General features: G+C 39.1%; 1 protein-coding gene across 1 annotated transcript in view; it reads right to left on the reverse strand.

The window, feature by feature from the left end:
• Positions 1 to 3908: 3908 nt before the first annotated feature.
• The window catches only part of LOC145417130 (uncharacterized), a 283080-nt gene continuing 273252 nt past the window's right edge, over positions 3909 to 13736 (reverse strand). The window contains exon 13 of the mRNA XM_080285909.1: positions 3909 to 6515. Within this exon, the coding sequence (XP_080142035.1) occupies positions 6428 to 6515 (88 nt within the window). The 3' untranslated portion in view covers positions 3909 to 6427. The remainder of the gene's footprint in view (positions 6516 to 13736) is intronic.

Raw genomic sequence — 13736 nt, forward strand, 5'->3', positions numbered from 1 at the left:
GAGGCAACAGCTCCCTGAACTTCTTCCAACCACTTCTCACTCTAGCCAAAGAGCTAGCTCCAGCCCCACCTCCAGCACACAACATGTCTCCTGAATAACAAAACTCTTCCTCACATTCAAGCGACTCACCAGCAAGTTCAATCCTTTCACGCCTGACAATCTCCACCTGCTCTCCCCGACACACCGTACACATAAAATCAGCATTATCTCGCAGTCTACCTCTGATACCACTACATCTCTTGTGCACCCATTTATCACAAACACTGCACAAGATGGAATTACTTCCCACGCCCTTGTGGCAAATTACACATGGCCACTCTCCCTCGTCTTTGACAGTACCGCCACCAACCCTAGATATCATCACTTTTGTTTTATCTGTATTTACCCTTAAGCCCTTGTGCCTTATACCATCTCTCCACTACCTAAATCTTTCCTCCGCCTCCCTTTCGTTCTCTGCAATCAACACCAAATCATAAGCATACAACATCTCCCACGGGAGTCCGTTTCTAAAGTCACGTGAGAGGGTTTCAAGTACCATGATAAACAACATGGGACTCAAAACTGACCCCTGATGCACAACCGTGCACACGGAAAACTCATCACTCAAATCTCCATTCACTCTTACCTGGGTGCGAGCACCCACATACATGGCGATACCCACCCTAACCAGCCACTCTTCCAAGCCAAGCTTTCTCATTGCCCACTCCACCACCTGTCTAGGGACTCTGTCAAAGGCCTTTTCCAAATCAACAAAAACAAAATACAGATCCCTTTTCTTCCCAATATTTTTTTCCTGAAGCTGTCGAACAATGAATGTGGCATCAGTGGTCCCCCTGCCTGGCATTAACCCAAACTGCATCTCATCAATATTCACTCTTTCTCTAATCATACCTTCTAAAACTCTCTCCATTACCTTCATTATCTGATCTAAAAGCTTTATACCTCTATAATTTCCTCTTTCCAGGGCATCACCCTTCCCTTTATACACATTTACAATTACACTCTTCAGCCAGTCATCTGGGACAACACACTCATAAATAATCCTATTTATCAGGTCATTGACTAACCTCACCCCTATATCTCCTGAGGCCTTCAGCATTTCAGCAGTCAACCCAGACACACCTGCTGCCTTCCCCACCTGCATCCTGCCTATTGCCCTGCTCACTGTAACAATGTCAATCAAAGGCCAAGGGCCAAACATTGTATCTGCTGACACCATACCTTCCCTGTCCCAACCTCATTCAACAACCGGCTATGATGCACTCTCCATGCATCTTTAATATCCCCACTGTTCACCACTATCCTTCTTCATTATTCTTCACACACTGCTCACCTATAATATCCCGATTATCCGTCTTCACCTGATTTGCCACCTTAAATATCATATTTTTCCTTTCCCCATGATTTAGGTTATCAAGTAATAGTCTCTGTGACTCAGACTTCGCCCTGTATACCTCTCTTCTAGCCCTACGCTTGGCAGCCAAGTATTCCTCTTTGTTACCACCCTTCTTCCATTCCCGGAAAAGCCTTCTTTTCTCCTTAACTGCAGCTTCTACACCCTCATCCCACCACCAAGTCACTTTATGTCTTGGTGGGCCTCTTGTCCAACCGCATGTTACATCAGTAACTCTCAAGAAATTGTTCTTGAGGGCTCTGTACTGTTCATTAACGCCTGTCTACAGCTCCCTGTTCAGCCACCACTCTCCTCATCTCGCTGTAGATGGCATCCCTTACTACTTGGTTTTCCAGCTTCCATATTTTCCTCTTAGGACATAAGTCCTCTTTTTCATTTTCATCACTCGTTCTTTAAGCACCATATATATATATATAACGTAGAGAGAGAGAGAGAGATGTCTTGTGAGGAGGGGTTAATAGGAGATATATAAATGATCTCCAGTTTGTAAAGCGTCTCCAAAGATTAGAGCGTCTGGAAATAACAAGAATGGAGGAAAGTGAAGGGACAAAATTATAGAGTGGTAGGAAGAATATAGAGATGGAGAGGGAGGGAGATATGGGGAGAATTATGGAGAGGAGGAGGTAGAGCGGAGGAAAGATGAAAAGTTAAACGAATGAGGAAGACTAGGAGGGTGAGGAAGAGAGAGAGAAAAAAATGTGAGGGAGGGGGAGGAGGAAGAAAAAAGAGGAAGGAGGGGAGGAGGAAGAAAAAAGAGGAAGGAGGGGAGGATGAGGTAGGAATGGAGGAAGAGGGAGGAGGAGGAGGAGGAAGATGGGGAGGAGAAGAGGAAGAGATAGAGTATGATGGGGGGGGGAGAAAGAAGAAAAAAGGGGGAGGAAGAGGAAGAAGCGGAGAAGGAGAAAGAGGAAGAAGGGGAGGAGAGGATGAAGAAGGTGAGATGGAGATAGGAAGAAAGACAATGGAGGAGGAGGAAGGAGAGAAGCAGGAAGAGAAAGAAGGAGAAGAGGAGCAGGAAGAAGGAAAAGAGGAAGAGAAAGAAGTCGAGGAGGAAGACAAAGAGGGAGAGGAGGAAGAGGATATATATATATATATATATATATATATATATATATATATCTTCTCTCATCCTCTTCCTCCTCTCCCTCTTTGTCTTCCTCCTCGACTTCTTTCTCTTCCTCTTTTCCTTCTTCCTGCTCCTCTTCCCCTTCTTTCTCTTCCTGCTTCTCTCCATATATATATTCTCTCATCCTCTTCCTCCTCTCCCTCTTTGTCTTCCTCCTCGACATCTTTCTCTTCCTCTTTTCCTTCTTCCTGCTCCTCTTCCCCTTCTTTCTCTTCCTGCTTCTCTTCATATATATATTCTCTCATCCTCTTCCTCCTCTCCCTCTTTGTCTTCCTCCTCGACTTCTTTCTCTTCCTCTTTTCCTTCTTCCTGCTCCTCTTCCCCTTCTTTCTCTTCCTGCTTCTCTCCTTCCTCCTATTCCATTCCCTTTCTTCCTTTTTCCATCTCACCTTCTTCCTCTTCCTCCTTCTCCGTTTCTTCCTCTTCCTGCTCTTCCTCCCCCCTTTCTTCTTCTTCCAATCTTCCTCCTCCTTCCTCTTCCTCCATTCCTACCTCATCCTCCCCTCCTTCCTTTTTTTCTTCTTCCTCTTCCTCCTCCTTGCTTTCCTCTACCTCCTTCCCCTCCCTTAGTTTCACTTCTTCCCCCCCCCCCTTTTTTTTCTCCTCACCCTCCTACTCTTCCTCCTTCGTTTGTCCTTTTCATCTTTCTACCTCCCCTCCATAATTCTCATATCTCCCTTTCCCTCCATCTATACATTCTTCCTACCATTCTATAATTTTTTCTTCACTTTCCTTCATTCTTGTTACCGATCATATCTTTGGAGACTTTTACAAACTGGAGATCATTTTTAATACCTCCAATGAACCCCTCCTTACAAAAGACATCTCCCTTAGTTGGAATAAATCTGTTGGCAGCAAGAATTAAGTACAAAACGTTATTAGACCGAAGGGGTTAAGTGTTTGGAAGGACCCTCGTGTAGTATGCGTGAACCCAGTGGACTGCAGGCTTAAATTTCCCTTTATAGTCCACAAACATCCTTCAACCACCTCCCTATTCCCTATGAAGAGGATGGTGGTCTGTAGGCTTTACTTTCAGCTGTCCACATCTTCCATTTGGGGGATAGGGAGAAGGTTGAGGGATGTTTGTGTAACCAGACTGTAGGGTTAACCAATCATATCAGTGCCATCCCATGAAGGCACCCTCTCCCGTATCAACAAAGGGGTAAAAAATATTCTTATTATAATTAACGTCCCCCCCAAATAAAATATATATCAGGTGGTAGCAAGAATTACATGTTCTTGGGCTTGAGAAGGGTACAGTGAAAGTCTGTATGAAATTTTAACATCCCCAAAATCAAATATATATCAGATGGTAGCTAGAATTACGTGTCCTTAGGCTGAACAAAAAGGGTACAGTGAAAGCCTATATGAAATTAGCACATTTTATTTATCACACCTTTATGTACAGATAGCCTAGTTCATGTCTAAATGGGACAACACAATGTGCACATTAATCATGAAACAGGTACCAAACAGTATACATAATTTATAAGATTATTTTTGTTTTTTTTTTTTTACATTATTTACAGGCACAGAATTTGTCTTCTGTGGTTCAGATAGTAAATCAAATAAATACACTCTGAAATAAAAAGACTACATAAGCCATACACAAATCAGAAGCTGGTTAACATCTTGGAATGGGCTATTGCTTGTACATGGCATAGAGCTTCTAGCTATACAGTAATGTACTTTTATCATTTATTATATATACACTTTCAGTATTTGTATATTCTTAAAGCCCTTGGTATGACAGACTTGAACTGCAAATAATAATAAAATTATATATCTATACTGAAACATAAATGTGAATCTTTGGTTAGAAATGCCTCTCACAACAGAGGCAGTAAATAAAGGTACAGTCACCTAGAAAAAGTTCGTTAGCTTCATCTGCATCTCTCACTGCTGAAGCCATAGTTGCTTGAGGGAGAAACAGTGGACAAAGTTGCATATAATCACACAAAAGGATAAACGCACCTCAGTCTGCTATATCACATTCTAGCATCTGACTTGGTGATGACAGAAACAGGAGACAAACGGATCTTTATACCTGACTGTCCAAGAAGTAGATTTATAAATGGGAGGATGTGGGTGCTTAAGTTCAAATACCAGAGAGTATCAGGCCTAGATTTAAAAAAAAGTATTGTGCACAAGAAAATAGTTAACAAGGCAGTATTCATGTACCCCAAGAACATTTAAGACAAGCAACAGTCAGTACACCTTTTGCCCCTGATGACCATATGAATTTCTTTAACTCCTGTATTTTGAGTTACTTTTATTTTTTCTCTTGTATTTTGAATTTATTTTCTCTCTTACTACCTCCAGTTTATTCAATTAAGGCTTTATTGAACCCCTCCAAATCTCTCTCAAGCTGAGTGAAATATCAATAGCAAGAAAAAATAAATAAATAATAAAATAAGCCACTGTATTGATGATTGAAATTCTGTATCTATCATTTTCACTTCCCAAGACTGATGGTTAGTTATCACTGAAAGAAAAGCACAACCAGTTTGAAAATTTGCCAGTCTCTTATCATTACCCACTACCTTCTCTTACTGATCACAAAGCAAAAGTGTACCAACTGTTTTGTTGGGACTTAAATGCTGAGAGGGTTATTACTTTGAATGGAAGCTTCAACAAATTTCATCAGTCAGAAATAGTGTTTACGAGACAAAGAGTTCAGGCAAGTCTTTATTTAATGCATTACATTGGGGATTTTAACAGTGAAGTACAGTTCCTTTGATCTACTTATGAAATTTGTTTGCCATTCTCCTTGATATATGTCAAGTATTACTAACAGTAAGGCAGCATTGGCTGTGGGACTTGGTAACAACTAAAGACAACCTGATAAAAGGATAAACGGTACTTGATTATGAGAAAAGGGTAAACAGTACGTGATTTGGATAAATGGTACTTGGTTATGATAATAGGATAAACAGGACTGGATTATGGTAAAAGGATAAACGGTACTTGATTTTGATAAAACGATAAATGGTACTTGATTATGAGCAATGGATAAACGGTACTTGATTTTGATGAAAGGATAAACGGTACTTGATTACGAGCAAAGGATAAACGGTACTTGATTACGAGCAAAGGATAAACGGTACTTGATTACGAGCAAAGGATAAACGGTACTTGATTACGAGCAAAGGATAAACGGTACTTGATTAACTCCAATTCCTGTTGAAATAGAGAGTACTTGGTATACTGACCAACCACGAAATGCTGATTCTAGTAACGCAGAAGAGGAATTATATAACTACATACATAACACTTTGATATTCTAACAGCTGAAACTAAAGAACCAACCTATACAACACTATAGATCCTGATGACTGACTCAAATATTCTGCCTACATACACCTTAATGAAACAATGTAAGATTTTTGCCATCTGCTAAGACTACGGTAATCTATTGACTTTTCTGTAATTCAAGGAGTATGCTTTTCAATCACAAAAGATTACGACAGAACAAATATTACGTAAACTTTCTCTGCTCTAACATATCTCAAAAGATACACAACATCGGATTAGTTAACTCACAGTGACTACATCAACGGGAAACTATAAATAACACAGCTGGGTAAATGAACTAGACAGATCCACACAGTCTACGGAAGTTTAGGCAACATGTGATATGGATGAAAAATGGGTACACTTACTGTCACTTGTTAACACTATTTATTAATATCGAATATCAGCATAAAACTAATACAAAAAGTGTTGCTGTATACCACTATTAATACTGTATTTTCAAACATTACCGTGGCCAATACTTGTATTTATGTGATTACATGTACATAATATATATATATATATATACTTTGATATGAAAATGTTTTAACACTTATAGTTAAATGTGAGTAAACATTTGTTCCTGTAAGTTTTCAACACGAGCTACTCTTGTAGTCGCTGGTGTCTGATAACTGACTGACCTCCTGTGCTGGCCCTCCCTCCACTGACTCGCGCAGCTTCCTGTAACAAAAGAAAATACTTAAAACCACATTCAGTAATCATCCACCTCAATCCCTGTCCAAAAGATGTTCAGTAACCACACAACACTGGATCAGTTGGGGGGGAAACCCGATCCGATAAAGCTGAAAATTCATTATACCCGATATCCCACCCTGAGGTGGGATTTCAAGCACGTGTGAAAATAAATGAATACAACAGCATATTGTGGTACAGAAAATGAAAACTAAACACATTTTACACTAACTTGGCCCATAATTTTGCCCTTTTGCTGTTTTTTTCACATCCTTGTCACTGCATTTCTGGAAATACTGTACATGTATTGCATTATTTTAACGAACATTGTTCATAGTTTGTTATAGCTGATGGAAGTCTGGTGGCTTCGCAGTGTCTGTTAAATTCTACATCCAGTCTGTTGTGGACTTGAGGTTACACTGCATTTTCATTCTACTTATTTAGCCACATTTTTTTTTTTTTTTTTTTTTTTTTTTTTTTTTAATGCAGCCTTCATTAATGGAGACCCATCCTAGGTTGAATATAATTGTTTGAAGGAGGTAAGAATAAACACACACACCCATGAAGTCCAGAAATGGGTTTTCCCCATGGGAAGTACACAGTATCTTCACTAGAAAGCAAACCAGCATAACTACAAACATGTTGTTTATTCTCCAGATATTTTATACACTCTCATGTATGGGTTTCCATTTGTAAAGCATATTTTCACCAGGAAGAGCAAAGCCCTACAAACATTCTCTTAGACGTCTGGAGCTTCATATCACCATCAACAGTGCTAACGTAAAAGACTCACAATCATGCCATTAGCTATTAATATAAACAACGAAGTTCTTCCATTGAAGAAATTTAACGATAAAAATACTGTAATCTGCATATTTACCCATCAAATAGGAGCCTTCCAAATCCCAAGCAGTCACAGCAAATTGAAAGGCCCATGATCAGCACTGAATCAATTAACATTCACTAACTACATTATGAATTACATACAAATAAGTACACTAATTATAATACATTGCACGAGTAGTACCATTGTATTATGAACTCTTGAAACTAGTGTGCCATTTCTTTACTTTGGGTTTCTTCAACTTCCAACATAAAGAAGTCAGCTATTACAGTCAGTAATCAGTGTCAAAATCTACAGTATTAAGTTGGTGATCAGCAGCAAGACTGAGTGCATGGAGGTGGAGAACTCATTAGATGGTGGTTACTGTGATACGGCCTCCCCAGGTGTTCAAAAACCTTGTACTGTAGTGATCTAATATTGGAACCTCATACTAAACATTACCTTTTGAACATTTAGACTGATAACACAGAATCTGAGAAAACAGGGCAAGGTCTTTGTGTTACATATCTCACTTCCAATGGTGAAAGTTAGACCTAGGGAAGGAAAGGTCACATAATGTATGTGTTTAGGGGTAGAGTGTACAGGAGAGGATGGTTTAAAAACATTGTTCAGCAGAGTTCTATGAAAAATGGTACTTGGGTACGTACGCATTCTGTGATGATGTTGAATACCATGCTGGTGGAGCACATGTGCCTCTCCTCAGGTCTGTCTGTCACTAGGTAGTGGGGTCAAAGTTTTCTGGCCACATGCCCTTGCTGGCATCAACCCCTGGGATGTATTGGTGTATGTTGTGTGGTACGTAAAGCACATGTCGTGTAGTACATGGGAAGAGAACAGTGTGTGGTAGATTTTTCTAGAAAGCCTTACTCTCATTGTTAGAGTCACACTGAAAAGCATTAGCAAAGGGGAATGGTTAGGATATCTTGATGGCCAGTGACACAGCATCTCTAGCTCTCCCTGATATCAGCATTCCCATCCTCATCATGGGTACCACCCTGATCGGCTGGTGCTACAGACAGAGATTGAGCAGCATGGAGAGCCACCCATTAGGTGACCAAGGCCAATGCATGCGAGCATGTTGGAGCCTTTATGATACGATGATGTGTTTATAAACAAATGAGAAAATGAAACCATAAAGGACCTGCTGTGTATTAACATTTTGCCTCACAACTTCTTCAGTGTATAACTGCAGAGTACATGCAACATTGCCTGTGTATATACACAGTATAATGATGAGAAAGGAGGGGTGGAAGTTTAGCTAGGGAGGTGGAGAGGGTTGAGATGACATCACGAGGGCTCAGGAGTGGTGGTGGTGGGGGAGGGGGGGGGGAATGGAGGAGGAGATGGAGCTAAATAAGTGGTGAGGAAAGGGAAAGACAGAGGCAGAGTAGGAAGATGGGTAAGATCACAAGTGTATGGGGCAGCGTGAGGAAGTTTTGCTGTTGACAGTATATTTGACCATAGAATCCAGTATCCTGTACAGTGTTATCAGAACTATAACTGCTGCATCAAGATGTTGCTGTTGTCTTCATATTATTTTTGTTATGATGTGCATCTAATCTGTGTATTGTACTTACCTGTACTGTGTATATGATGTGTGCAGTCCTAATGGACACAGGTTTGAATCCTGGCTGGGCCACGGAACAGTTGGAGAATTTAAATTTCATAAAGCAGACATTGATGATGACTTGTCAATGTCTTGTTTAAATACCCCCGCTAATTCCAGTCGTGTATGAGGGAACCCTAGCATGTATTGAATATGGTTGGTGGATGTTAGTGCCAAAGTGGTGACGTGTGGAGTGTATGTATGGTATTTGGGAGGACTACTGGGCCTCAACAACGGGTTGTTAAGTACTGCTGCAGCTGATACAATTTGCTGAACCGATATTTCCATTTTTTCGCAGTGCTGATTCCTACTGTCGATGTCAGATATGGTTGGAAGAAACAATAAAATGCCTTATATTGAAGATTTCTTACTTTGTTTTGCCTAACTCTTTGTGAAAATGTTATCTTGACACTGGTTTGCAACTTACTAAAGAAGCATCTTACTGAAAATCATTAAAGGTTCAGAATATTAAATGGATGAGTGGAAAAGAAAAGAAATGAAGGTTGAAAGCAGTGAGTTGAGAGAGAGGTGTAAGGTGTATAAGTGTAGTGAGCATGTGGGTTTTTGTACGTAAATGGTGTACACATGCTGGCAAACTGCCTGCAACTATTAGTTTTTACATTCTAAATTTAGTGATAATATTTACAATCACTTTTGTTCCTGTAGTCTAAATAAAGAAGTGATTTAAGGCATATAACAAGAAAGAAGGCAGTAGATGGGGACAACGACGGGACTGTAACTCTGAGATAAGGGGATGGACGGCATTTGGCAAATTCTTTTAATCTCCGCTTCTACAGAGAAACAGACCTTTATTTGACAAAAACGCCACGTATAGATGAAAGGCGGTAAATCGAAGCGTGTGTGAACGTCCTTTGATGATGTGTTTGTATGGGTGATCCTGTGTAAGCTACTAGTGTGTGTGTGTGTGTGTGTAAATGAAGCCCAGATTCAATCTAACTTCAGAGGGAATATTTAGCATGGCGGAAGACATTGTGACCAAAAAGCATTGTTCACATCAACCAGAAAATCCTGCTTTAAGCTTTTCTAAGTAAATAAGGTATACTTCACCGAAGACTGTCTTAAAATCTAGAGGAGCATGACAGCTTTAGTGTGTGTCTAAAGTGAGCCACTAAGTACATTACACTACCAATGGATGTGGTTAGCGTGCAGTAAACTTAGTCATTTATGCCATATTTCATGGATTGAGGTTTTAATTATATGAGGGACAGGCCATGACTACTTGAGATAAATCCAGTCTCATGGCACGTGTGCATTTACTATGTAGGATGGTCAGGCCTGGAAATGGTTAGTGATGAAAAGTTACATACTTTTAAGTATATTTTGTTCTTGTGGGTAATGACCAGTTGGCCTATGCTTTACGTACGGTACTTGCAACTACAAATGCTGTGTGTTAGTGTTTGGGTAGTAACCAAAAGTTTGCATATGGTATGTTAGTTGCCAAGACCTGACTTAGTTAAATTGGAGGATAAATTGTTGTGTTTACTATTTGTCTTATGACTGAATGTTGCGTATGTTTAGGGAAGCATAAGAGTTATGGTATGTGCCTTATGTTGTTACCTATTATTTAGCCAACAGCAAAAATGTTATTTTGAAGTATTAATGTGCCTTAACATTGTAATATATAAAGGTATAGTACAGTTATTACTTTAGTATGTCCTGATAATATAAATCCAGATAAAAAAAAACTGAATTGTGATATTTTGACCAATAATCCATCCATCATCCAATCCTATGTTCCCCCGCGAGGAGCACAGGAGCACAGGGCTGGGCAAGTTGGTCCTGACGTTTAATATGAGAGTGACCAGCCTCACGCATCCCTGAGTGACATTATGTGAACAATAAACCCCAACCACCCTTTGGATTTAAGCTTGCACCGGCTTAATCTGATTGGAGCGTCTTAATTACTCACTAAACCTTCAGGCACCATAATTTGCTGATATGGTTACCACCCAGCGTAGGAAATGGTTTCCTGGTGTAACCATTTGGCTTGTCACTCAGTGTAGAGTCACCCATAATATTATATAATTATATGAAGTACCGTCATCTTTCACGTTAGCTAAACAAATTAGATTTGCAAGTAACAACCCATTTCAGTGAAGTCCATGAAGGGCAGGGATGATTGTGTATATTTTTTAATTAAATACATATTACTCAAGAGTAACAGAAATAAATGAAAAGAACTGAATTTGTTTACATCTCATGCATCATTGAAAGTAAACATTAGGCCTACGTCATACCATTGATGGAGCAGTGTGTGTGTGTGTGTGTGTGATCAGTTTACCTTTAACTTGCAGTTTTCTACCTGTCTGCCACAGTTTCTTGACAGAAGACTGCTGTCTATGTATTGTTTAGAGTTTCATTCTAACAAAAGTGGTCTGAAAATTCAATATATTTTACTTTAAGCATTTTACCGTTTAAGATTCTGAACACGATGTGTGTTGGATATGACCATAATTTAGAAAAATGTTAATCATACAGCCTTAGTTCACACCTAAAATAGTGTGAATGTAAGTGTTCAGAGGTGAATAAGAGTGTAGGGCCATTGGCTAAAACAACTTTATTTGTCAGCGTTACTCGGCCGATTCCAATTACCGGATAATTTTTCCCTTCCGATACAAATACCAATATTTATCGGCTTTTGCTTGCCGATTTATAGCACTGCTGTGAAGCCCATATGCAGAGTCGGCCACACTAAGAAACTACACATGTATTACTTATGTTGTATCAGCTCATCACATGTATTCCTGTACTCTGGCTGCTAATTCTTGCCATGTTTCACCCTTACAATATGTTTTCGTACACTGGACATGCAATGAAATAAACCCGTCTCAGCTGTTTTGTTCACTCCACATGTTGAACTAAATCACTCATTGTCAGAGGTGTCTTAAGACTACCTCAGTTCATGAATTTCTAAAAATATGTAATCTTGCTTTTAGTGTTACTAGGCAGGACTGTTTCATCCCAGACACCTCCGACAATGAGTGAATTAGTTAAACATAGGAGTGAACAAAACAGCTGAGACAGAGATTTACTTCACTTCATGTCCAGTGTGTGAAAAGGTGTATACTGTATAGGTGAAACATGGCAGGAATGAGAAGTCAGAGTACAGGAACACGTATGTGATGAGTTGATATTAATGATACATGATTAGTTTCACATTGTGGCCGACTCTGGGTATAGGCTTCACAGCAGTGCCGTAAATTGGCAAGCATAAGCCGATTAATATCGATATCTGCATGGGAAGGGAAAAATTTTCCGATAATTGGAATTGGCCAAGTAACTACAATATAACAAATAAAGTTGTTTTACCTAATTACCCTACAGTCTTATTCACCTCTGAAAACTTATTTTCCCACCACTATAGGTGTGAACTAAGGATGTAACTGAATATTTTCCAAAAATACACCCGTATCCTACACACATCCTATTCGGTATCTTAAATAGTAAAATGCTTGAAGTAAAACATACTGTATTTTCAGACCATGATATTAAACCAATTTTACAAACAATACTTAGACGCAGTCTTCCATCAAAAAACTGTGGCAGATAGAAACCTGCAAGTTAAAGGTACATTGATCACACACACACACACACACACTGCTCCATCAATGGTATGACGTAGGCTTAAATTTTACTTTCAATGATGCATGAGATGTAAACAAATTCAGTTCTTTTCATTTATTTGTTAATCTTGGGTAAAATGTATATAATTAAAAAATATACATCCCTGCCCTTCATGGACTTCACTGAAATGGGTTGTTATTTGCAAATCTAATTTGTTTAGCTAATGTGATTGACGATGGTACTTCATATACTGTAATTATAATTATATAATAATATTAACTTACATCGAAATATCACAGTTCCTTAAGCTTTTTTATCTGGAATTATATTTTTAGGGCATTATAAAGTGATGACTGTACCACCTTTATATTTTACAATGTTATTAAGACACACAAATACTTCAAAGTAACATTTTTGCTGCTGGCCAAATAATCGGAAACAACATAAAGCACATACCACAACTCTTGTGCTTCCCTAAACATACGCAGCATTCAATCATGAGACACATAGTAAACACACAACATATTAACTTCCAATTTAACTAAGCCGGATCTCGGCAACTAATGACATGTGAAACACATACTGTATGCAAACTTTTTGTCATTACCCAACCACTAAACATAGCATTTGTAGTTGCAAGTATTGTACGTAAAGAGTAGGCCAGCTGGTCATTACCCACAAGAACAAAATATACTTAAAGGTATGTAACTTTATCATCATTACTCATTTCCAGGCCAGACTATCCTAAATAGTAAAAACACACCTGCTTTAATCCCTGAGACTGGATTTATCTCAAGTAGTCATGGCCTGTCCCTCATATAATTAAAACCTCAATCCATGAAATATGGCATAAATGACTAAGTTTACTGCACGCTAACCACATCCATTGGTAGTGTAATGTACTTAGTGGCTCACTTTAGACACACACTAAAGCTGTCATGCTCCTCTAGATTTTAAGACAGTCTTCGGTGAAGTATACCTTATTTACTTAGAAAAGCTTAAAGCAGGATTTTCTGGTTGATGTGAACAATGCTTTTTGGTCACAATGTCTTCCGCCATGCTAAATATTCCCTCTGAAGTTAGATTGAATCTGGGCTTCATTTACACACACACACACACACACTAGTAGCTTACACAGGATCACCCATACAAACACATCATCAAAGGACGTTCA

Source organism: Coenobita brevimanus, chromosome 109, assembly GCF_032717465.1.
Source record: "Coenobita brevimanus isolate Jiangsu-jjx chromosome 109, ASM3271746v2, whole genome shotgun sequence".
Lineage (NCBI taxonomy): Eukaryota > Metazoa > Arthropoda > Malacostraca > Decapoda > Coenobitidae > Coenobita > Coenobita brevimanus.